The 26,569-nt window shown below is 37.8% G+C and overlaps 2 protein-coding genes across 7 annotated transcripts in view; one reads left to right on the forward strand and one right to left on the reverse strand.

Moving 5' to 3' along the window:
* Positions 1 to 1,527: 1,527 nt before the first annotated feature.
* On the forward strand, positions 1,528 to 9,533 carry LOC130171187 (LIM/homeobox protein Lhx8). The gene is made up of 8 exons (XM_056379055.1): positions 1,528 to 1,822; positions 2,417 to 2,542; positions 2,758 to 2,879; positions 3,573 to 3,793; positions 4,272 to 4,375; positions 5,306 to 5,401; positions 6,802 to 6,991; positions 8,173 to 9,533. The coding sequence occupies exons 1-8, from the start codon at positions 1,754 to 1,756 to the stop codon at positions 8,247 to 8,249; spliced, it is 1,005 nt and encodes a 334-aa protein (XP_056235030.1). The 5' UTR covers positions 1,528 to 1,753; the 3' UTR covers positions 8,250 to 9,533.
* slc44a5b (solute carrier family 44 member 5b) overlaps positions 9,012 to 26,569 on the reverse strand; it is a 33,546-nt gene continuing 15,988 nt past the window's right edge. The window contains exons 3-23 of one of the 6 annotated variants that reach the window (XM_056379053.1): positions 24,876 to 24,949; positions 22,744 to 22,828; positions 22,379 to 22,463; positions 22,138 to 22,251; positions 21,309 to 21,369; positions 21,082 to 21,205; positions 20,493 to 20,525; positions 19,071 to 19,154; positions 18,555 to 18,667; positions 18,223 to 18,354; positions 17,864 to 17,963; positions 17,672 to 17,764; positions 17,221 to 17,308; positions 16,312 to 16,574; positions 15,909 to 16,003; positions 15,720 to 15,823; positions 15,513 to 15,586; positions 15,092 to 15,162; positions 14,483 to 14,571; positions 13,723 to 13,807; positions 9,012 to 11,924 (exon numbers count right to left, since the gene is read on the reverse strand). In XM_056379053.1, coding sequence (XP_056235028.1) covers positions 11,842 to 11,924; positions 13,723 to 13,807; positions 14,483 to 14,571; positions 15,092 to 15,162; positions 15,513 to 15,586; positions 15,720 to 15,823; positions 15,909 to 16,003; positions 16,312 to 16,574; positions 17,221 to 17,308; positions 17,672 to 17,764; positions 17,864 to 17,963; positions 18,223 to 18,354; positions 18,555 to 18,667; positions 19,071 to 19,154; positions 20,493 to 20,525; positions 21,082 to 21,205; positions 21,309 to 21,369; positions 22,138 to 22,251; positions 22,379 to 22,463; positions 22,744 to 22,828; positions 24,876 to 24,949 — 2,050 coding nt within the window. In that variant the 3' untranslated portion in view covers positions 9,012 to 11,841. Of the gene's footprint in view, positions 11,925 to 12,055; positions 13,390 to 13,722; positions 13,808 to 14,482; positions 14,572 to 15,091; positions 15,163 to 15,512; positions 15,587 to 15,719; positions 15,824 to 15,908; positions 16,004 to 16,311; positions 16,575 to 17,220; positions 17,309 to 17,671; positions 17,765 to 17,863; positions 17,964 to 18,222; positions 18,355 to 18,554; positions 18,668 to 19,070; positions 19,155 to 20,492; positions 20,526 to 20,856; positions 20,902 to 21,081; positions 21,206 to 21,308; positions 21,370 to 22,137; positions 22,252 to 22,378; positions 22,464 to 22,743; positions 22,829 to 24,875; positions 24,950 to 26,569 lie in introns of those variants that run through there. The other 5 variants (XM_056379051.1, XM_056379050.1, XM_056379049.1 and 2 more) reach the window with 5 other exon arrangements.

Raw genomic sequence — 26,569 nt, forward strand, 5'->3', positions numbered from 1 at the left:
GGGCAGGAGGTGGGGTGTCAGTCGGGGTCCAACAGCAGACCAAACGTTGGGGACCCCACTAAGGGTGATAGGATTAAAAAAAATGGTAAAGCACATTCCTGCTCCCCAAAATAATGTTTATTTTTTTCAGATTTTACCGTAATCTTTGCTATGTTTTTTATGAATCACAGATTAATGTTATCTCTTCAGGCCTCTAAAAAATTATTCAGTTCAGACATAACAAGGAAAAAAAAACACTTGAAATGGTCAAAGCCAGTGGAGATGGGAATGTTAATTAGGTGAAAGTACAGGAGTATTAGCAGCAAAATGCACTGAAAGTATCACAAGTAAAAGTACCTGTTGTGCAGAATGGCCCCATTCAGAGTGTTATATTATTATTTATTTTTATATTTGGATCATTATTGCAGAGTAAGCATGTTGTTTCTGGATGAGGTAATATAATTTTAAGTATCTTATATTCTGTTGTGTATTTGTGTAAAAAGCATAATTTCTTTAGATCTTAATGTGAAAAGTAACTGTAGCTGTCAAATCAACTTAGTGGAGCAAAGAGCAAAGGCCTACAACATTGTCCTCAGTAATGTAGAAGAATATAAGTGTAAAGTATAGCTGATAAAAAATAAGTAAATTGCAATTAGGCTACTTCAAAATCATAGGTTAATTAAGTTAATTAAGTAGACATCATCACTGGATGCATTATGTTGTGTATGGGTCACTGTCATTTCAGGATTTGTGTGTAGGCAAATTTTAATCAAAGGTGCATTTGAAAATACTTATAAGAATGTTACAGTGAAAGACTGTTTTTTCCCCTCAAAGCTCAAGATAAAACCACACAACAAGCTTACGGGAGGCGCGGCCAAAGAGGACAGGAAAAATGAATTATGATCCGCCCTCTAGACACAGCTCAGTGCGCAGTGACTGACACACGGAGGAATCCTGCAGGAGACTTTTACTTTGAAACTCGGGGAGCGTTTACTACTCCTGGACACAGACATGCGCTGGAAAAGTGAAGTCAAAGTAGAGTGCTGCATTGTTAGCGAGAACGAAAACGAATCTCTGTTGTCCAACGATGAGGTGAGTGATGAAAATTAAAAGATAGACGTAGGTTATGTTTCTTACCGGCAGGTCGTGGTGGGAGTATGTGTATAGCTATAGACCTTATCGGAGATTAAATATTGGTTGAAATTGCTTTGACCAATTAAATCAGAGTGGGCTTCAGTCTATCATTAAAACCGGCCTTCCGCCGCTGACAGCTCAGTATTTTCACAATTTGAAGAAATATCGAAGGAAATTACCCCTCCCTGAATTCTGCAATTAAAACTCAAGTAGTTAATGAGACCTCTTCACCTTTCTGTTACCCCGGGTAGACGTTTGTGGCGAACTTAGTCTTTTAATTGCTGTTATTAAATAAATCAGTGCCCTTTTCCTGGAGACCTCGCGCTGGTTTTTTGATTGACACCTGAAAGTGGTGTGTTGGGAGTCTAACCACAGCACGCGCGCACGCAGCGAGCAGTTGCTGCATCACAAATGGCAGATCTCAAGAACATAATGCACATAGGATAAGTATTAGTTCAAGTGTTGTCTGTTTTTGTAAGTAATGACTATCCTCCTCTTTTAAATGTCATTTTGGTAATCGTTTGGCGTTGTCATGGTGAAAAGTGAAAGGCATGATATTTATGGGAAGGAGCGGGGGCCATTTAAGGCAGCTGAGGCAGTCTGACAGACCGACATCGTCTTCCCGCCATAGCTTCTCGTCATGTGTGAAGATTGCAAAGGAGAGGAAGAGCTTCTAGGCAAATGCACAGAGGACAGGAGGGACACTATGGTAGGGATTTAATATTGCAGCTAAAACTTTTTTTTAAAATAATTTTATCTTATTTTCTGAAACAGTTTCAGAACTAGCAGAGGCCAGTTTTGACGGATAAAGGTTTTGGTAAATTTTGGACAAATATCCCGAATAAACCTACATATCTTACTTTAAATTAGCTTCTAAAAAGACGGTGTTGGGGCAGCTCTTAACATTATTTTTTTCTCTTTAGTAAGCCTCTGTTAGACTTTTGGGGTAATGGCTAAGAAAGAAAAAAAACCTTTCCAAAAGCTTTTGTTTTTTAAATTATTATTCTGTTAGAATAATGGCTGCTAACTCTGTAAATTGACATATTGTGTCACTTGCTCTTAAAGAAACCTGAAAACAAATGAGGTTGAGCCAGGAAAGTGACATTTTAGCTACATAATGAGAGTAAATCATTTATTTTGAAGTTATTTTTGCGGTTCATCATTGTCATTGGTGGCACTGACAGGTGAATCGAGTTCAAACATATTATATAGCACCATGCTGTAGTACCATGCTGTATACCCTAGCTGTGGGGTGTTTGCGTTCCTGTGCGTAATGTTCTAACCGCAGCTCTGATCCCTTCAGGGCGCGCCGGTGGAAGTTTTGGATGAAGACGCGTCGTCGCTGCAGGCGATGGCATCTGCACCTCTGCTGGGCAGAACTGTGTGTGCGAGCTGCAACGAGGAAATTGTGGATAAATATTTATTAAAGGTAAACACTGTTAGGTTTTATTTTCTGCTGAAGTTTTCTGTTTTTCCTCGCGAGTATTGTCTTTCATTTAACTTTGGATTGTTTTTTTTAATTATTATTAGTTTGCCTCTGGATTTCTGTGGTTTTAAGCCTCACGCTGGTAATTAAGCGAGTATATTCAACAGACCTACCTCCAAACTCACTGACTTTATATTTATCATTTATCTTTGCTTTAGGTTAACGACTTGTGCTGGCATGTGCGCTGTCTCTCATGCAGTGTGTGCCAGACTTCACTTGGCAGCCACACCAGCTGTTACATCAAAGACAAAGAAGTTTTCTGCAAACTGGATTACTTTCGGTATGTGCGTCCATCTTTATTAGTGCTAATCAAACGAAAATAGAAGCTACCGAAACGAAATTGTTGCAAAAAATAATAATAATAATATCTCGATATGAACTGCTTAATAATTACATGTTATAACGGAAATTGAGGATAATAATAATAATAGGCTAATAAAAATAACAGAAGTTGCATCTGTGACATTTCAATTATTTAGGCTATGTTAAGTTAGTGGCGAATAAAAGCACCATTAATCAATCAGTTCAATATACAGTGGTTTTGCCTTCAACAAAACATTTGGATTTACATTTACTCGCAGCATTTCAACTTTCAATCATCACATATAAAAGAAAGATCGATAGTCCAGATAGATTGATAGATATCGAAGATTTTAGTAATATTGGATCATTGCGTTAAACATTGTATGACTTGTATCACGAAGGGAAGACCAGAGAGTAAAGGCATCTGTATGTCTGGGAGTTTTACTGTAGTGGCATGGACAAAATTCTGCTGTGGAACTCAATCCTTTAAAAAAATAAATAAATAAAAAAAAAGGCATCAGAAACGATCAAAATTAAAAATATTGTGTTAAAAAATCGGTATCATCCTTTAAAATACAGAGAAGACATCACTCTCAAGCGTTAAAGCATTTCAATGCCCTCAGGCAGCTATGTGGGTGTCTGATGTGCTCACCATGACCTTCACCTGCAGAAGATACGGCACCTGGTGTGCGTGCTGCGGCAGAAACATCCACTCCACAGACTGGGTCCGCCGGGCGAAGGGGAACGTCTACCACCTGGCCTGCTTCGCCTGCTTCTCCTGCAAGAGGCAGCTGTCCACCGGGGAGGAGTTCGCCCTGGTGGAGGAGAAGGTGCTCTGCAGGGTCCACTACGACTGCATGCTAGACAATCTCAAGCGGGCCGTGGAGAAAGGTGAGCCGGCCGGACACTGATTTCAAAATCAATCAAAAGTATTATATTGTTCCACTTTCAGTCTCTACAGAAGTGCCTACGTGAATATAACTTAAAATATTTCCTACAGATTTTTTTTTTTTTTTTACATTTTTCTATTAAAAAAATCAGTAATTCCTTTTACTTCAAGCTAATGAAAAATAAGTAAAATATGATGCCCCCCCATCTTTATTGATAATAGATCATTAGTACCATGGAAATTACCAGTAGATCTAATCTGAACATATACTACATAAAACATCTATATAATGTCCTGAGAATAACAATGTATTTGAAATGAATGCAAAAAATTATCAGGTTTCCTTTTTCAATATTCTTTTAAATATGTTTATTGCATGCTGCTGTTTTTGTGTTTTTTCTGCTCAATGTGTTGTGCTTCTAATAGCATGTGCTATTATACCAAAAATATTTTAATATAAGATATTTCTCTTTGTTGCAGGAAATAGTGTGAACATGGAGGGGGCTGTGCCCACCGAGCAGGAGATTAACCAGCCAAAACCCTCCAAGAGAGCTCGGACCAGCTTCACTGCCGACCAACTGCAGGTTAATATCCCTCATCACATAACAGACAGACTGACAGGCAGAAAAAATGTATTTATATTAGATCGCTGGGTAAAATAGTGTGTTTGTTCTATACTGAAGAAAGGTGAAAAGTCAGGCTATGAGTTTCTTTAATTAGAACTTTAACTACAAATATGTATTAAGACAAGGTCTAGGTTATCTCACAATATCACAAAAGCAGATGATGTATATCTGAGAACATGCAAAACATGTTAAATTTATGGCCTAAGAAAATTTCCAATTTAAAGATATAGAGCCTGAAAACATTGGCCTTGGCCTTTAAAATGATATTTGAATTACAAATTTGTGTAATAAAGATTTAGGGCAAGTTCAGATGGGTTAACCTTCCATTTTCATCAAAAGACACACTGAGAACATACTGCAACTCTCAGAGCAGAACCACAGAAACAACCACTTTAGTTTTTTCCTAATGAGGGCCTTATTATATCATATACTAAAATCAGATGTTGATTTTAATAAACTACATCAATTAAGTAAAGCATTTATTTGAATGAAACAGACACTATGCAGGTAACAGGGATGCTGGTTTTCAAATAATATCGTTGTACTGTTTTCCATCTCTGAGTAATAATAATTTGCACATCGTTCAGGGTAATTTTAATTTTGTGAACTGTTCATTTGAAGCCAGCATTTAGAACCCTGTAGTGCAACATGTCTAGAACCTTAATTACTCAAAATGTCATTTTTCTAATCACGTTTATCCATATTAATTTGTTCCCACTTGACAGTTAAAAACATGTTTGGTCAACAGTAGTGACTTTGCATGCCAAAAATCCCCACACAGCAGTGACTGTTGTTCTGCAGCTGGATCCTTTAGGCTTTTTACTCACAGGACAACAAAGTAAACCTGTCTGACACTGAACTGATTTTCTTTTACGTGGGAACTTGCAGGTGATGCAGGCCCAGTTTGCTCAGGACAACAACCCAGATGCCCAAACGCTGCAGAAACTGGCAGAGCAGACGGGCCTCAGTCGAAGAGTCATACAGGTCAGTGAAGGATTGGGGCATGAGGTGAAGACGGACGATGGAATATACAGTGTATAGTCCTGCTACTTAGAGAGATGCAAGAGTTAAATCCTAACGATTATTGAGGCATATTTGCATAATATGCAACTGCCGGGAATACATGTCCAAAACCAAAGGAAAAACACGAGTTCAACCATAGCTCTATTTCAAATGATACGTGTTTATGTGTAAAATTACAAATAAATTGTGCAAATAATAATAGTAGATAGATAAGAAATTCTACAAGCCTGTAGTTTATCCTAATTAAAGATTTTTCCTCTCATCTCGCGGACTTTCTCCATCTGACTGTCTAACTTAAATTTTTGTGTGTGACTAGCCATCTCTGTCTCAGTCTGCATCATCATATACAGTATACTGTGATAATGGCTTGTGATTATTGATGCATTAGTGTGATTGCTGTAACTGGTTGGGATAAAGCCAGTTTTAAATACTTAACATACTGCTGCATAGTTTAGTCTATAACCGTGCATTTTATTTAATAAGCCGATCATATTTTCTTGATCATATGTATGTAAAATATTAATCGACAAAGTATGCAGTAACTATAGCTGATGAGTAAATGTAATGGTGGAAACAGTACAGTATTGTCCTCTGAAATATAGTGGAGTAGAAATACAATGTACCATAAAATGGAAATAGTCATGTAAAGTACAAGTACTTCAAAACACCACTGGTGAGATCCAGGACAAACACAGGTATTTTTACATTGAAAGAGCATTTTTGAAATCAACAAAATGCATCTTCTATCAAAGAAGGAAGTATTTACAGATGTAGTTGGTATAAGTCAAACAAACGTAAAAGTGATACAAGTTTGTGTTGAAAGCAATAAAGGGTTATGATTAGGGTCAATGTAATTAATGACAAACTATGCTATGTTATCTATGTTTCCAGTCACACAGCTTTACATTAATGGCTGTGAGACTTAAACTATGGTGTCCACTGCTAACAGTGGTACTTCCACAACAATAGATTGACAATGACACTTTTCGGAAAACACACCTCAGGGCAGATTTGTCACCCTTGCTACTTCAGCCAAGCTGGTGTCTCTGCTGAAGAAATAAGCCACATTCAACCTTGGGATTTTCAAAAAATGAAATGCACCACTGAATTAACATGGAGTGGGAACACTATCATAAGCACATCTTTATAATTGCTAAAAAACTACAACCAGAGGAAAGCTGTGACTCAGCTGTACCACCATGAAAAATTGATAGAGTTTATTTTGGCAGAGAGATAAAAAGGCTAGTACAATTTACAACCTGCAATAGAAACTATTATAACATCGTGACAATGTATGATTTTTTCATGCCATGTTGCTTTCAAAAGCTACTCTACAAAAGCTGTTTGTCCTGTTAACTCAGGTCTGGTTCCAGAATTGCCGAGCTCGCCACAAGAAGCACGTGAGCCCCAATCACACCTCCAGCACCCCGATGACCTCATTGCAGCCAAGCCGCCTGTCCCAGCCCACCCCAACCCCCGAGGAGCTGCAGTACACAGCCTACGGAGGCCCAGAGGGGTCAATGCTCTCTGCACTACACTCCTTCATAGACAGTGAGAACCAGACTTTTTATGAATTCTTATCGGAGCGATTCTGATAGATTTTTCCTGTATTTGGCAAAATGTTACGAACTTGTGCGATAAGGTTTACAGTATATGTACAAATATATGTGAAATTACTATTTTTACATTTTCAAATATGTTTCTTTTTTAAATGTAAATGGTATAAAATCCAAATATGCCATAAGAAATATTTCGCATGTGACATACCAACGGCAATGAACAAAAAAAGCACAAGTTACACTGATGTTTTCCCATGTGATACCTTACATTTGACATGTGAATTATCTGAAAAGCAAACCTGTATGCCTGTATGACCTAGAGGGGGGCCTCCTGAATCTGTTTTTGATTTCAGCTGTTGGAATCACTTGAAGAAATATTTACAATGACAAGGATAATTTATAAGTCACCAGTTGCACAGGTTTATCTAAATTTAACATTCTCTGAAACGTTCAAACTAACAAGGGGCACAAGGAAAGGCTGCCCATTATCTTCTTTATATGTTAGCAATTGGACCTTTGGTTGAGAAAATGAGAGAAAATATGAGATTAGTTTATATGCTGATGATTTGATGTTATATAACACCATATCTCTGAAAATGTATGAAGGAGATCATTGAAAAAGATGAACATTGTAAAGGATAATTTCTATTTTTTGGTTATTTAATCAAAGCGAAAAAAATGTATAAAGAAAAAAAAAATGACCAGACCGGCCCATAAACTCGGTGGGATAGATGTTAAAATAATATCAACATACTTTTTTGTTGTTGGTAGCACTCTTTCTTATGTCAATTTCTTCTCATGTTGACATGTATCACAAAATGTTTTTAGAAACCATAGAGGAAATATAAAAGCTTTCAAAAGCTGGTCATAACAACTGTCATTTATTTTTGCAAAAATATGGGCAATACTAATAGGGAACCATTTAAATGATCAGGATTTTCATATCGTTGAGAATAATCTATATTAGGTTAATATTTATCAAATAATTTACATTACACAAAATAATCTTAAAGATGGTAAAGTATTCCTATTGTTTTAATGAAAAGTTTTTGTAGAATACTGTATATTTATTTAATTTATGGAAAATGGATTTAGAATTGCTAAAACAAAAATGTCACTTCTGGGTTAAGCTGTGAATTATTGTAATGACTGGTGCTCTGTGTGTGCCCGCAGTACACCCCCCTCCATCCATGTTTCAACCGCTGCTGCCAGCCCACGCCATGACCTCCCTGCCTGTGTCTCACGCCTGAGCAGCTCTCTCACACACACACACTCTCTCTCACACACACACACACACACACTCTCTCTCACACACACACACACACACACACACACACACACACACACACACACACACACACACACACACACACACACACACACACACACACACACACACACACACACACAAGCCTCAGACTTCACCAGCGATCGTTCGTCATTAGCAGCCGCAGTATTCAGATCTCCTCGGTAAATATAATTTCATTTTCAGTGAACCATAAAACCCTTTTCTTAAACCGCCAGTTGTCATTACATATTCTTTGAAAACACTTACTTCATTGCTGAGCATTATTATGGATGAGTATAATTTACAGTCCTAAATGTACTGTATGATGTGGAAATGGAAAAAGTTTCAGTGTACCTCATAGGATTGTGACATATGACATTATAGATTTTATATTTGTTTGAGTTGTTGGTGACACAGTTTGACCGTGCTACTCTAAGTGAAAGCCACCAGACCCCAAATGTCAACTCCTTCTGAAGATGAACTTGAAATTGTTTGTATAGCAGTGTTTCAATATTGCAATTTAATTTATTTATTGTATGTGAAGTCTGTTTTGAAAATAAATGTCTAATTTCACAAAACTGGGAGATGTATGAATGACTGTAAACACAACAAAACAGCTTACAGCCAGTAACAGCTGACATGGCGCAGTGTTTGTACCTCAATGTGCAAATATAGAATTTTGGTAAAGTAGTAGTATTAAGAGTATTAAGTATTAAGAATTAAGTGTGTGAAGTAGAAAAACAATTTATTGATAAAAACAGAAGTATCAAAGCACATCTATGTTATGATGAATATAGACACAGACAATATATTCTGTTAAAAAAATACATGCATCTTTTACTGTATAAATAAATATATGACAGAGGCATTTATACGGACAGTTTTCTGCACAAATGAGACAGAATAAATAAAACAGTTTGGAGTATAGCTCATCTTTCTGTCGATCGACAGCTTAGAGCACTGCATCTTCGGTTTGTCTTTTGCAGTAAGAAAACTGACACCCATTCTAACAGGGAGAGAGGTTTTACTTGTGTGTACTTGTTGACTGTGGTTGACCAAAAGAATCTAATTTCCAGACATGGGAGGGAGGGGGAAGCATATAAAAACACAGTTTTTACTTCACTTATCAGATCTTAGGTATTTACCCTCATGGGAATGAAACTAAACCTGAGGTGCATGCACAAAAAGATACAAAATTCAACAGGGTAAATAGTAGTTTTTCAGTGTATAAAAAAAAAAAAAAGAAGGAAAAAACAACATGCAGTATGTGTAATATGCCATAGTGAGCACTACATGCATCGTTTCTCTCCTTTCAAATACACAAGCTGAGTTGTTTTGCTTTTATTGAATGGTTAATGTCGTACGTGTCCCAGCGTGTTCAGCTCAAACGGGCAGAAGGTGTGTAAGTCTGGCAGTGCTGTCACTCTGAGGCACCATGAGGGTAGGTTCTCAGGTTTGACAAACAAGATACAAAGACTCACAAACATAGGCTGCTTCTCGAAGATTTAAAGGTCAGTATGATACAGAGTGACGCATAAATCCCATTTGGACAAAAGAAAACCTGATCAAAGGTTTAATGTCTGTAGTATACAAGGACACAGTGTGTGAACCTGCTAAGAGCTGTGTCACCCCGCTAACACCCAAACATCATATATCTCATTGTGCAAAGAAATTAACCAAGAATATACTGGATGCTGGCTTCAAGACAAAAAAAGAAAAAAGGTTCAGCTGCAACTCACAGGATTTCATCAACTAATCAAATATTACATTAAACAGACAAATCCACAAAACTGTGTCTTTTACATGACTGGCTCATTAACACTACAATCATGCAAACTGAACTTCACCTCAGTTGTGTCAGAAAAACCAAAGGAGCTTATATGCTGATGCCAGATCTGAGCTCATACTATATATATATATTGCATTGGTTGAAGTGAGTAAAAAAAAAACCAAAACTAATTAATCTGATTAATAAAATATGTTGTTTGACTAGGATGCTAATAACTATAATATTATGCAGGACCAGCTTGACCACGTTGGCTCAATATGAGGACCCATAGTGAAAAAGCTATCATTTAAAATGATGTTTGTAACTCAAACAAGAAATTCTAATCTTATATTTTGCTCAATAATTGTCAAAATTAAAGTGATGCTCTACCCAAAATCTATCTTGTTAGTGGCAAAGATCTACCTACTGTTGGGTTGAAGCTGCATCCTCCAATGGCTGTGATCAGAAATGGTAAGTTTATAATTTGGAAAAACTCTAAAAACTAATATAGAAACTTCCTAAACCACTCCAGCAGCTTAGACAAGCTTCTGTGTTTGTGGCTCATGTAGTTGAATGAGCCACACACAGCTGTATTTACCTGTGGATTGTTGCTGTCAAATGTCACAAGTGAATAAAGTGACAAACAACAGCCAGTTTTGAAAACTTACTTGTATTGGAGTAAATTGTGACTGACATCAATTGCAGCTGATCAGGGAAGGAAACCACATTTAACAGCCACCACTCACCTACAGGAGGTGACTCTAAAACTAATAAGATCAATTTTTGGGGAGTATCGCTTTAAGAGCAGCCAATCACCACATTACACAAGTTGTGATTGTTGTAATTATTGGTTTGTGTCTAACACATGTGCCCATATCATCAGCAGGTTAAAAAGCAAAAAAATAGCACGTGTTACAGGTACAGGTTCTGTGGTTTTTGCTGCTTGGACTCACTGATTGCTTCCAAGAAAGTTCTTGAAATACCTCAGAAAAACATCTTCAAATGTAAACTATGTAGCTGCAATATGCAATTAGACACTCAATGTGGCAAGTCTAAGAAAAAGGCACTTAACGAAGCAGCACTTTGAACTGCTTTGCCATTATGTCCTTGACACTTAAATATGAAAACAGTGGACACTGAGTGCTGAATATTTCTCTCAATGTGAGACACTCTGCGGTCAGAAACTGTTAACAATACACAGATAAGCTGACCTTAAACAATCTCATGGAAAAAAAAAAAATCGTTCAAGCAGTACATGCAGCCTGAACAACCGCAAACATAAGATGTCTTGAAATAACTGGCACCACCAAGTGGTGAAAACTGTCATCTACAAGAGCTCAAGAACAAAAACAGCTGAGGTTTACCACCAGCTCAATAAAGAAAGAAATCACTTATTCCAAAAGGAACTTACTGTGTAGTATGCCTGTAGCTGTGTATAGATTTGACTGTGTAAAAAGTATGCAGCAAACCATATTTCATTTATACATTTAAAAAATCTATATTTACAAGAACTTGCTAAGACTTTGTCTTATCCATCCAATACAAAGACTTTTTTAGACTCATTGAGTTAGACATGAATACCAAACTACCAAATGCATTCATCAGTGTAAATGAATCAGATTATTATATCTGCTTATTTACAGTTTGTCCGTTATAGTATACCAGTGCAACTTCTGTATACTTCAATTACATTTGGCAAAATGTTTGCCACATGGGCTTGTACCATGGTCTGTGACCAGTCTTTCTCCTTCCCTCACCTTTCTACTTGTGTCTTTTTGAGGATGTTCTACTTGTTGAGGATGCTCCGCAAGCTTCTGTTCATGTAGAATGGCCGCTGAGGAGTGCCGTCGTTCACCTCCAGATCCCACACTAGGAGGCAGCAGCAGCAATGAGTTAAAATCACAGTTGGGAAAAATCACTTAATACATCAAAGTTAAACCCTGATATTTCTGATCATCTTGAACTGTCAAATTAAAACCAAAAGCAACATACTTTGAAAATTCACTGGACAATACTTCAACCATTTATGTTTATTCAAAAAAATGATTCACATTTTCATTGGATTTCATTGATAAAAAAAATTCTCCTATACAAAAAGAACACTGAATAACCTCCAGACAGATGCGTGTATTATACTTAGTATTAAAACAGCACTACATCTGAACCATCCAATAAAAAATTTACCAAAAATGGCTTTGACATCCTTTTATAAATTGTATCGCAAAGGTTCCTGGTGTTAGGTCTAAAACCATAGAATAAGGAGGAACATTTTCTTTTTTTTCCACAACTAGGCACATAAACTAGTGGCTGCATTCAAAAGTTTCCTGAAATCTGTCAGGTTCTGTTCAAATTTTAAGCAAAAACCATAAAATGTCTTTTGAAGTCTTGACCTCCCAAAAAGTCTCTGTCTGGGTTACAGTACATCTATGAGCATAATGGAAACTTTGAAATGATTGTGACCTTTTTTAAATGATGTAAAAGAAGAGAAAACCTGTTTTGCCAAGTGCAGTATAGACACCATTTTTGGATTTGTGTGTCTGTGTTAGTATAAATACAGTGGACCAAAGCAATCTATAAAACCAATGGTAAACATCAACAGCCAGCAAAATAATCATGCTAGGCAGAAGAAATAAATCACATGGTTTTTTCCCATATGTGAAAGTGCATACAAAACATGATTTTACACTAGAAGACCAAAGTGCGACAAGAGGGTGCCCCATAAGTCCACCACTTTTTTTTTTTTTTTTTTTCTTTTTCCCCCAATGGTGATACCTTATGCCATAGTCCATCAGTGGCATCTGTACATTTTAAGATCTTCATGTTTGTTTGGGTAAAATGCTTTTATCATTTTTATCTCAGTCTGTGCATCCGTCCTGCGAGTTGACAAGTACCCTCTCAGTAAGGCAGAGGTCAGCAGAAAATACAGAAAAGAAAAAAGAACAAAAAGCATGGCAGAAAAAAAGGCAAGTATCTGAGTTGGCTCAAGAGGAAGTGTACAGAGGTCTTTTTCTAGCCCCCCCCCATGCCTTTTCTGTGAGGAACTGAAGTAAAAGCATGTCCTTTCATGTCCACGTCATCCCAGACCAGGCTGGGATGCATCCAGCTTTCATGTTTAGCCCTACAGTACTCGCTCTCAAACGTCCAGACTCCCACACATACAGTAGATATGGAGAAGTGAGTGAGAAAGTCAGCAGTTTAGTAAAAAGGCCGCACATCGCTCAGGAGGCAGCGCATGATTTGGCACCCTCCTCGCCTCTGCGCAGGATCTTGTGCAGGCCAGGAGACATGTAGTAGGGCCTGGAGGAAGAACCATCATTCCTCTCCAGGTCTTCACCTGAGACCAGGCCCCAGCACAGAAAAGGAGGAACAGGAAAAGTAGACAGTGCACAGAGAGACGGCCAGGAAGAGGAAGAGAAAGAAAAGCAAATGCTTAGTAGAGACAAATAAACATGCAGGACATGCAGGAATGAAAGAGAGCAGAAACAGTGAATGAGCAGAAATCAGTTACAGTTATGATTTAATGCCAGTTTTAAAGAGGGAAAGAGTTATTTTCAACTGCTGACAGGCTACTTGTCATTAAATCTTAACCTTCATAGCAGTGCTCAGTACAAGTAGTCAGTATTCTCAAACTGTTCCATGTGAAGTACTGAAAAACCAGCATACTTACAAAAGCACAGGAACAATGTGTCCACACACATGGCATAGACGTTAAAAAAGCCATGTGCAACCATGTAAGATCCAAATATCACCGTCTGAAAGAATTGACAGGTCGTAGTTAGTATGCAGTGTATTGTTAGCATCTATCTTGCATGTCTGTTTTATTATGTGAAAACAAAAATCTGCATTCCAGCAAATGCATCAAGAAGAATATAAAGCATTGAGTCACAAATCCATCAACAAAAACAAATTGGACTGTGCAACACTGAAAAAAACTGGAGTATCTGCAGTGGTGTTACAACAACTTAGCACAACAAAGAAAAAAAAAGAAACTTTGGTGAGCACTTGACAAATGTTAAGACATAAGATAAGCTTAGCAGAGAACAGCAGTCACTATAAAACATACTTTAATTTAATTTTCAGAGGTATCTTCACTGCTTCTCTCATTTAATTTTACATCAGTATCCATCTAATGCTCCAACTGCATTTTAATCTTTCTCTCTAGGCATTACAAAATGTAATCAGCGTAGCTATCTATTTAAAAAGGGCACAGACAAAGGCAGAGACATGAAATTGAGGAAGATCAATGGAATAATTTTCAACAAGAAAGTTTTGAATACAACTAAGCATCTGGATAAAATCCTTCGTGTGCACAGTGATTAGACCAAGTCGGAATACAAATATATCTCAATTTGTTCAAGTAACCTGACTTGATCTCAGTACTCTGTGTACAAATATTTATTAAAATCAGCCACATTTTAAATCCTCACCAGAAGGGGCACCCAGTAGTAATTAAGGGATGGCACCTCCTCTTGAATGACTGGTATTTGACGTGTGAAGAAGAAAAATGCAAGGACACCTGAAAAACAATTTAAAAAAAAGTCTAAATATCTAAATAACAAGCAGAGATTAAAAAAAAAAAAAAAAAAAAAGGATGTGATATTATATATAGTATATACGGTCTGGGACCACCTTCCTATGATACATATAGTTGACACACAGCACAAATAATTCTTCTCTACAGGCGGTTATAGGTATAGAGGTTATAATTTGGTGAGAGGAAATTACAAACATACATAATTGTTCTACTACATTCAGTTCTATAAATCACACATTAGTGAAACCTAAGGAAAAATAGCAAGCTGCTGCAAGTGGTTAGTATAATACATAAACAAACAGCAATCTTTTTATACAGGGGCTTTTTAGGGCTGACCACTAGGATTGATTTGGATTTTTATTTAAATTAAAATCTCATAAATTGGACTGATCTCAAAAAATATCAGACGATTTATTGTCCTTCTCATTCTGTGTCCTCTGCAATTTTTCATCTATGCCACAATTTATGTCACGTCATACACTGCAGGTGACATGACACTTACCGACACTTCCTGAAATTAGCAGTTTTCCCAAAAAGAGCAGGAAGTCTGTCACCTTGTCCAGGACAGCCACCCTACAGAGGAGTGAGAGAAGAGCGTGGAGGGGAAACACACACACACCAGAGAGATGGAGAGGACACCGTCATGTACTTAGACACAGACTCGAGGGAAATCTATGAAAGTGCACACATCATTAAATACATAATACATTAGGGACAAATTTGCAATTTCTTTAGACATGAATTTCTTGATTGTTTCACCTAATTGTAAACAGTAAATTCACAACTTTTATAACTGCCTTGCCAAAATATTATTTGTTATGTTTGCATCTTGACAGACTTATTAATGGGAAAACCCAATAAATCATCTGTACTCTGACCCTTGATATGTGGTGCTGACATAGAAAAATAACAAAAGGTCTTACCGAATAACATTCCTCATCAAGAGGAAGAAAGCGTCCTTGGAAGAGGTGCAGAAGTTCTTCCCATATATTGCTATCTGTTGGGGGGAAAAAAAGGTAGATCAGGCTTAGTAGAGGGTAATTAAAAACTGAGGTACAAGCCAGGCCAACTAAAAACTGCTGACAGATACTTGCAACATATCAGTCCAAAGCAGATGCTCTACAACTCACCATAATGTATGCATTTCTGTTTATAAACTTGATGAAATGTTCCAGGCACCAGAAGCAGCATTTGAGGCAACAAAGCAGGTATCGAGTGCAGGCATTTTGAGAACCTGGAAAAATATAAATCATCAACATCATCCTTGGAAGAATAATCAAATTTTTGGAATATCAGTGTCTTTAACGGTCACAGCTTACCTTTCAGTTTCTGATCCAGGTACATGAGAACAATTCGGACCGTCTGCACCACGGCAATGATCAGAGAACCGAAGGCGAGGGAACCTGTGTGATAACTGTGACACGAGATGAAATGGAACAATGTAGATCTGAATATTTGCATAGGGAGTGTGTTAAAATCAATTTCATTTTTTATATTGAACACAATCTAAAGAAAAGCCTATCAACTTCTTAACAGATTCATCCGATGCCTGTGTTGGGAAATTCATTACTTTTTATTCTGTTACTAATAAGACAAGCAGATATGACCCAAATGAATTTTCACAGGTACAACACTAACATGTACAAAAAAAAAAATAAAAATCTACTGTAAATCTAATACATTGTAAAATAATATAATATCCCTGTCCATGCTGCCCCCTACCGTATGGCTCTGCTAAATGACGAGTAAAGCGGACAGGTAGGGATGTCTTTTGGCTTCTTCAGGGCCCAGTAGTAGGAAGCAAAGGCCCCAGCCAGGGTGCACTGGCCCAAGGCGATGGTAAAGTTGACGAGCCAGAGGAACACGAACAGGTTACACAGATGGAGGAGTAAAATGTAGCGGTGGTACACACTCTCCCCACCATAGAAGGCGAACATGCATTGTGACCCGGGGCACACTTTGGTGATATTGGTCTGACTGAAGGTCTAAAAGAAAGCAAAGGATTTAATATTGACAGTGATGTAATATTAGCTTAAATATTTCTGTTTGACTTAATTCATGACAAGTAGCTCTGCTAGTGTTTTTCTGTGATTTGAAAAACACTAGTGTTACTGTTCTGTTTTTCCTCTTCTGCATCTTGGTTTTGCATGCTAATGAAACATTTCTCAGTGTATGGCTCTGAGGTAATCCTGCATTTATTTAACAGTGTGACCACATAGCGTATCAATCCTTTTAAAAGCTCACATTACTATGCAAAAGCCAGGGAGGACAGGCAGGCTGATATTTAACATATGTCAAACAGGCATTCATAGCTGTCAGCCACTAATATAAACTCTTTTTACATTACAGCATATTGATTCTAATGGTGCTAATGGCTCTCACCAGATTTTACTTAGGCAACAAAGAAGCTATTACACTTGCTTTCACTGATTACAGTGGAATGTGATGAAAGAATCTGACTGACAAATTATTTCACAGAGCAAAAAGTAACAGAGAAATTACTCAGTTACAAACACAGAATCAGTGACACTGGTATTTTTCTGAAAACAAAACAGAGCAAAATAAATAGATGACAGATAAAGTATTTCTTCAGTAGATAAACTTCATTGTGTAAGAGTGTGTGGGGCTAACCTTTGGATTGCATGTGAGGTTGGCGTACATGCATTTATCATCAGCAGGTGTGACCCTATAAACTGCATAACCAGATGATGCTAAGAAGCTGAAGGGTAGACTAATTAAGGGCAACACGAATGGAAATTTCCTACACACAACAATTGCTACTTCTTAAAGTAAACTGCTATTTACACAATTGTCTATGTTGAGTCATCGCCACAATTAACTGTTTAAAATTCACTGAGTTGTATGACACAAGAACAACAGCTTGTTTCCATTTTGCTCTTGCTTTTAAAAACATAATACACCAAACACTATCCAATTTCTATAACTACATCCACTACAGTTGTACTGCACGATGTGTTTACTGAGAATCTTAATTAAATTCATGTAGCATTTCTACAGTAAAACTATCACAGGCTCCATGAAAGAAGCAAACAGTTCATTAGTGTCCCAGTTGTAAGGATACACTGCTGTAACAGCCCAGTAAGCGATGCAGATGGCCAGAAGGAAAAAGGTGATGATAGGGTAGAAGAGAGTGGACATGATGTAGCTAATGGCCCTAGAAACAGCAGAGATCAAACATTGTATATTTGAAAAAAAACAGTTAAACACAGTATTTCATTTTTAAGGAGTCAGCAAAGCTTTTATCCATTCTTACTTGCTTCCCTCCTTCAGTAATGCAACAGCGATGCGCAGCCTCGTCCTCAGAAATATCAGTATAATCACAATGATGGCCTCAATCACTGACAGCGAGATCACTACAAAACAAATGCAAAATTATATATAATATAATATAACAATTATCAGTGGACGCACAACAAATATGTTTTAACATGTCATTTCAGCATTTAAAAACCAAGTTAGTAAAATACTCATTTATATCACTGATGCTAAAAATTCATGGCAGTGCAAGCCACACTGAATGGGAACAAACAACTGACGTGTTATGTAACGTGAAGCTCACATAATAAAATAGAAAAGTGTGGAGTTAAGGTATGGTGGAAGATGACAACATACTGAAGATGAGCCACGTCTCGCTGATCTTAAGGTAAATGCTGAAGTCTGTGTGAAAGCCGATATCGGAGATGGTGACGTTAGAACCTGGCTTCCCTCTCAGAGTACTGTATTCCCAGTAGCAGTGCCAGATACCTGAGAGACAGACAGAAAGAATGACAAATCTAAGGCAATTCTAAATTTTCTACAATTTGCCATGACAACAGGATTGCTCACAGTAAGATAGGTTAGAAAGTCAAATGTAAAAAAACAAAAAAGGGCAACATCTCCAACATGTGTGCTAAGTATATAATAGCCACTGGCAATGTGGGTAAGTGTCTATGATGCATACTCACCATAGCCGACAGAAGCGATGGCACCAAAGACAATGAGCCACAGGAGCACACCAGCCGTGTAGCGCAGCAGCAGGATAAACAGCAGACTGACTATCATGGTTATCACCAGACCACTGCAACAACACACACATACAAACACATAAACACCGGGAAATGACCAGCATTTGCTAATCAACTGAGAAATTAATATACATTTCAGATGATATCCCATGGATAGGCTTTGCCACAAATTAATTCAGGTAGACTTTAACAATCTATTTAGTAGTATATTCTGTAAATAGCAGTTTATCTGGTGCTATCTGAATTGCCTGCTGTTGTAAATTGCACCAGTTTGAGGCCAAGAAGGTAGGACAGCAGGAGATATTTGCATATAAAAGTTACAGGGTGAAGATTTTTATTAGCGTCATCATTGCTTTCACTGATGGGTCAGAGAATTTTCTCTATCCACCGAGGAGCACATAATCCATAAAGAGCAGGGAAAACATGAAAATCAGCAGAAGCTACAGCCATTCTTACGTGAGGATCCACATCCAGGAATTTGCATAATCCTCAAAGATCTTCATGCCAACTTCTTTGGCACTTAGTAGACTGGCGATACCTCTGTGACAGAGTAACAAGGTGAGATGGGAAAAATTGGGAAAGAGAAGAGGTGACAAAAAAGGGATTTAATAAGAAGACAGGGGGGGACCGTGGCAGGTTTGTGTTACTGCCTCTCAGAGTTTGCAAGGGTTTCTCAAAAACATTTTGACATTTGATTTATCTTTAAAGCTCTCACTTTGAAACAAAGATGAATACAGTTTCAAAATGCTTTTGATAATCTCAGCTCTGTGAGACACTTATTGGGTTATGAGGGTCTTGAAAAAAATTGTTTCATATCAAAGAGTCACAAAACAGCATTAGTGTTGCTGAAGCGCTACTGAGCAGTAGTTCCTACAGTAAGGTGGGAAATGGTATGGCAGAGTGTTACTAAACGTGATACACAGGAGCATCTAGTGATGGATATGTTGGGTCAAGAACCCATTTATTTCTGTTCACAGTACTCATTGCAGTTTTAAGTCTTGAAATGACTCAGTCAATCTAGAGATCTTAACTTAAACTTTCCCTGGTGGTGGGCAAAGACAAAGTTTCAAACAAAGACAAATGATTCTGCATGAAACCAAACATATTTCTTGTCAAATTTGATCAGTGAATTAAAAGAACTCTGGTAACAGAAATGAGAAACAGGCTCTATGAAGATATCTGTACATCACAAACAATAGACTTGTGTGGAATAAATGGAATGTTAATGTGCCCATTAGTTGGCACAGGATAGCTCCGAGTTCAGCTCCTCACCTCGGTTAAAAAGCTTAATTTGCCTTGACACCAAGAGAAGGGAAACTACAACATTGGTAACAAAGTCAGGACATGACTACAACAAGGTTTGACTGCAGAGACACTGCCCTATGACTCAGATAAATCTCTACAGTACACAAAGAGGAGGGATGGAGGACACATTGACATTTCTGTGGGACAAACACAGCAGTGAAAGAAGTTCTGACAACAACCTTATGATGAAGAGCTCTAATTCAGCTGCCTAAAGGTCACTGAAACCCTGTCCATGTCTAAGAGTTTGGCTCATATCCAGCATTATTATGCAAACTTGCATTAATGTCAAGTTTAGGGTAGCTAATGTAATGACCACCAGGGGGCACTATATTACTTATTTTATTTGACAAAGGCTGTGCAGAGCCATTCAGAAAGTATGTATTCTGACTTGATGTTACCAAGTAGATAAATGCCACAAACAATTTCATTAATTTGCCCTAATTCTTCTCCACTGTTGCAGGTGGAGAGATGCAGGAGCAGATTCTTCATGATGAACAGCAGAGGGTTAGTCTTCACAAGCTAAAACTACAGCGGAGGCAACGTTAAAAAGCTGAAATAAATCACTTTTGAGACCTTTCCACTCCTTGCTGCATGGCGGTTACTTGGCTACAAAAAGAAAAGCATTAAAGCACATTACATCTCCAGGTAAAACAGAGCAAACAAAAGCTTATCACATCAAACACAGAATCATGTATATTTATAATATCAGCTCACTGGTTTAAATACATGATTTCTCTGCTTGTGAAACCTTTGCTCAGTGCAATTACATGTTGACAGCATCAATTTACAAAGCAGCTGTTATAAGCTTCTTAGTGTCCCTGAGGTTCTAACTCTTGAACTTGTAGGTCAGCTGCATTTTCATGCAATACACATGCAAATGACTTTGAATGTGGTTGGACACATTCCTGGGCATAAGCGACATGCCCACTTGTCCTACCCTTTAAAATTAGTCCAGAACTCTTTGGGTGCAGAGTTGGCAGCCCTATTGACAGTATAAAAGTTTACAACACTTTATTTTACGGGGTATATTATTATGCATATTATTTTACAACAAGAATGACAATTCTCAGTGTAATGTACTGTGTGTGACTTTACTACTTGTATAACTTAATTAGTTCAACAACAAGGAAAGACATTCACGTTGCAGGGAAGCGGGACTTACTTGGCAGCATCTTTGAGGTCGCTGACACTTCTCTCATTATTGTCACCATCTCTGAACATGGTCTGATTGGCTACGGTTAAAAGTCCATTTCTTGTAATGAAATCAGGGAAGCACCGCTGAAGGACTGAAAGACATTTTTAAAAAAAAGTTTTTGCTTTTAGTAGCTTGTCAAATAAATAATGAGCTATTGTGTGTCACTGTTTTTAATGGGCTTCGGAGTCACTTACAAGGTCTGCTTGGCACAATTATAGATGGGCAGTCTTCATCCCGCATGACTTCTGTCACTGACTGAAAGGGAGATAAAGGAGATGATGATTCAAACAACTGAAAACAATAGATTTATCTCTAACTGTTCATTCAACACTAATCTTTCCATTCACCAGTATGGCCTACAACAACAGTAATGGTTCCAGTTTACACAATAATAAAAATCTTACTTCAGCATTTAATGTTCAGTGATTATAACTTTGGCGTTATTAATATCACTATTCCTGAACAAGACAAAGGAGTCAGATGAGAAAGAGTAGGACTAAATCCTGTCTGATGTAACAGTGTCATACTTGTGATAATGTTGGAAGGGAAATCGATGATTCAGTTCAAACAGTATGACTGAGCTGTTAGGTGCTCCCACACACCACCTCACTTTTTGATCTTTACACACCATCATGCTAACGTCACTGTCACTGAACTGCTGCCAGCCAAGAGAACGGGGCTGTGATGTGCATCAGTAGCTGCTAACTCACATCCGCCTGTCTCTCAAAGCACATTCAAATAAGCGCGTCATTATAAGGACTGTACAGATAAAGCTGATGAAATCTAGGGATGCATTACTTTTTGTTTAAAAGCAATACCAGGGTGATTTAAAAAAAAAAAAAAAAAATATTATATTTAATCAAGTGTTTTTACTACAGAAGAAATGGATCTGAACTCTCTAAAATTATGGGGACCAGCTACACATGTACAGTATCTGCCTGAAGGAAGAGACAAATTGGAACTCAGAACCAAAGTACATGAAAAAAAAAAAAAAAAAACAGACCTCTAATCACCATCTCTCACCTTACTGCCAATCACGAAGCCTGGCTTGCAGAATTGCTTGTAATATTCCCACTTATTGGTTTTCCATGCATTAGGGAGAGTGTCAAATCTGTCAGGGCACTTGGAGACACAGAGCTGGAGGGGGCAACACATCTTCTTAATGAGAAAGCCCATCAATCTTGCATAATCAAGCATGGAGATAAAGTTGGAAGAAAAGCATTATAAACTGCACTGCTAGAAGGGGCTTCATTCAGTCTCTTACCTGGGTTGTAGGGCACTGTAGGTTAATTAAAACTGCAGGATTGGCACATTTCAACATGTTGAAGTAGAATAATATGGCTTTGTTTCTGTGGAGACAAATGACGATGAGGACAAGGAGAGGAGTCAGAGATTAAACAGATTCAGAACAGTGAGAAATCAGTTCATTACTGTGCAATGTTTTATCAGCAAGCATTCACAGACACACACACACACACACACACAATAATTAAACACAAATCATCTCCATGTATTGTGGTCAAAGCCTTTTATATGTGTAAAGATAACAATGGCAAGCTAAGAGAAAATTTGAAGAACACAATTACACCACTGTACAATAATTCAGGAAGCAGATATTTTTCCACTTACGCATTGGGGGTGTTCTTCTGGCCACAGAACTGACCGTGGCTGTCGGTTGGATAGACGACCTTCCTGGGGTCGCCATGGATCCAGGCTGAAAACAGAGCAAAACAGTTTTTTTTGTTTGTTTTTTTTGTTTGAACAGCATGAATTTTAACATGTGAAGCCATACTAGACATGTACACTCTCTGACCCTGTTCAGACCTGGCATTAACATCCGTCTTGGGTGATCCGATCACAAGTGGCAAATTAACATCCTCTGCCAAAGTCTGTTTAGTCCCGCCACAGTTTCTTAATGAACCAAAAATATTTTACTATTTCAAATGGCTAAAATCTTACGTCATCGTAGAGCTGTGTGCATTACAATGATCTGCTCAGCCCATCCTTGCCCCTGATCTCTTTATATCAAACACATTGACAACAGACCTGTCCGTCACAGTCTGACTGGTTAAAACAACAACACGTGTATATTTGCATAAGGAACGAGGAAGTGAGATCCGATCACAAGTCACTCCAGATGATGACAGATGCATTTTAATGCCAGGTGTGAAGTGCTGAATTTAGAGCTGTCCACTTGTGATCTAATCACCTGAGACACATGTTGATGCCAGTCTTGCTATCAGTCTTGGAGTGTGTAAATCAGACAGCTTGTGTAGTTTTTTATGAAAGTGAGAAAATGACCTGCTACTTAAGGACAAGCATTGCATCACTATTAAAGCAGAGCTGGGTCAAAGAGGTTCCTGCTTAAATCAATACGATTCCTGAATTCTGTGAGCGCATCAGGCCAAAGTCATGTGTCTCTCCTGGTACAAAGCAAGGACAAAAAATAAGCAACACAATTAACAAGACAACAAGGGAATTTATTTGGAGGATTGCATGAATGCATATTAATTGAGAAGAAACATCTACACACACACACACAGACACACGAAAAAAAAAAAAAAAAAAATCAATCCAGTTTAATTTGTTCTGTTTCTCTAGATAGGAGTAGCAGTAACCCTGAAGTTCAATTTACTAAGCAATTCTAGTGTTTCATTTGTTTGCCCAACCTGAACAACATGGTATTAAGGCCTTTCACCTTGCCACTCAATGAAGGATTGTGCTCAATGTGAGACAGCACAACATGGGCATTTTAAACACAACAAGGATGATGAAACTGAAAAATTATGCATAAAGAACAGCAACTTATTCAGCTGATTGCAGATGTGTCAGTGTCTATTTGAAGTCACATCTATTGTCATGACTCCTGCTCTTCTTAAATGATTGGAAAACAGTCAAACAGATTGAGATACGATTCCAATGACAACAAACTGGCAACGGATGGCACTTTCATAACAGCAGTGGGACATCATTTTCCCCTTATTTGTGTGAAAGAGGGAGAAAAGGGATGTGCGCTCAGGTGTGCTGGAAATAAATCAAAATATGTTTTTGTATGAGAAATGGGTAAAGAAAAGAGGCAGAGTGATAAAAAGAAAGAGAAAGAAATAAGAGTAGATAGACAGGAAAAAAATTTGAAGGAAAAAGATAAAACCAAGAGAAGAAGGGAGAAAGGGAGAAAAGGGTAAAGAACAAGAAAGAAAGTTAAGGAGAGCAGATAGGGAGATTCACAAGCTTCAATAACACAATCACATCGAGTCAAGACACAACTACAGTAACCTACCAGCTGCATGTTGTGGTGAGACTCCTACTTATTAAAATAATAGGCAATTCTCTGGGGGAGCTACATTTCTCAACTCCCCCACACTTTTAACAATAAGCCATTTTGTTGAGGAAACCGCAATGAAATTATGTCAAGTCAAACCAACTCACAAAAAAAATTGAAACAAAAAACAAAAACAAAAAAAACAGCTTGTATTCTTTTTAAGTGTTAGTGTTTCCTGTGGAGAGAAGCAGGTCCATTTTGTTTATGGTAAACAAATATGTTGTCAAATTATTGTCAGACAAACATGCAGAGCGCATCCTTTCCATTCATTCTAAATGCTGGATATTTTGAATTGCACAACCAGGCAAGACAAGATAAATGAGCAATTCACACTTCCAGACCAGAACATATCATCCCTGCTGTGCATGTCTATGTTTGTGTGTGTGGTTGTGTGTCATAATGAAACTTTGTGTGATCAGCAGCAATGTGTCAAACTCACCCACGGTTCCCAGAGCGATGTAGCCGAGGATGACAATGACAAAGATAACACAGCAAACCACATCAGTGCAGCTCCTGGAAAAGAAAAATGTGTGCGGACAAATGAGAGATGTATGTGAAAACAAGATTACGAGAGAAAATAAGGTTATTTAATATGGTTGGTTGTTGTTTTTTTTGTTGTCCAAAACTGAATCATGAGTTAAGTCATTTAGCAATTTGTCTGGAGGGAGAATTTGTAATTCACCTCACCTGAATGAGAAAAAATATTGTATATTATATGTTTAACCATTTCGTTGTTGGTAATTATGACATACAGTAGCTGCTCTATGGCAAGTGCAGCTGAGATCTATATCTGGGTGCAGTACTTGCAACCAAGCATGACAAGGTGTCATCTGTTTACTGTTTTTATTTATTTTTATTTTTTATTTTTAGAGAAACTGTAGTAGAGCTCTTCTGACTTTCTAATGAGACTCTGAATCCCCCCAGAATTCTGTCCCACAGGCACAGAGACAGCTTTTTGAACATTGCCTCTCCACAGCAGTCTTAGCCTGATGGTTTAAAGCAGCCTCTCTCTCTCTCTCTCTCTCTCAATCCTTCCTCACTGTCTCTCTCATAACAAGCTTTCTTCCCCTCCTTTCCACCCTGAGAGAAGCTGTCAGTCCAGCCCCTTCTTAGCCCTCTTTCAAAACTATTCAGACTATAAGCACTGAGCCCAGCCTTGAATAAAGCCAAGTGCAATCCCCTGTGCAAAGTGGACATGTGTATAAGGGAAATGCGTACCCTCCTCCTAACACTTTATGCTACACAAATTAAATTGACACCCTCATTTCCTTCAGCTTTCAGCCCTTCTCTTTCATCCAGAGAAGCAAAACCAAGGTCAAACAGAGGCCTGGGCTCAGAGATGTAACAGTGTTTTCTTTGTGTAGTTTTTTGAGGAGTGGATTTTCCTTGTTTTGCATGCAGCATCGTTACATTGTTCTATATAGACAGCACATGTGTGTTGCTTTTAAGTCTCTAAATATCATTTCATGATTAACGGTCAAGAGAGCACTGATCCACTGAGAGGATATCAGCTGAAGGATCAACCCATACTAAGAGGGATAAAAAAGTGCTTATACAAGCACTAATGCATTTATATTAAGATGCAAACACATTTATTTTAAATGCACTTTTATTAACAAACATAATGATTTCAACTGCATTTTCAGTGTATCCGCTTAGATTTAGGGTCAGCTGTTTAACTAAAGCTTGCACTGCAAATTATCATGGACTGTTAACAAGTACAGCTGCAATTAAGAGATATTTTCATGGTCCTGCATTAATAACTGCAGTAAAGCTTGCAATCTATGTTAACAGGCTCCTCTGGTAGATTGGTTTCCTGAACTTAGCAATATGGAGGATTGGGAGTTTTTCCTATCCCAGCAGGACTATTAATACTCCTCGTTTCTCATTTCAGAAGATGATGATTCCACTATCGCCACTCTTATCTGAATTACATTAAGACTTTATACCTGCAAATTCGAAATGTGATATTCTCCACTCATAACCTGGACAGCATGTTTGGAGCTGATGGTAACAGACCCACAGACCATCAGCTCTATATCTTCAGGCAAATATTCCAACATTAGCTGAAACCTCTAATACACACCATTTGATGACAATAGACTAAAAGGTTGTTGGTTGTTATATGAAAAA

Source organism: Seriola aureovittata, chromosome 6 (assembly GCF_021018895.1).
Source record: "Seriola aureovittata isolate HTS-2021-v1 ecotype China chromosome 6, ASM2101889v1, whole genome shotgun sequence".
NCBI lineage: Eukaryota > Metazoa > Chordata > Actinopteri > Carangiformes > Carangidae > Seriola > Seriola aureovittata.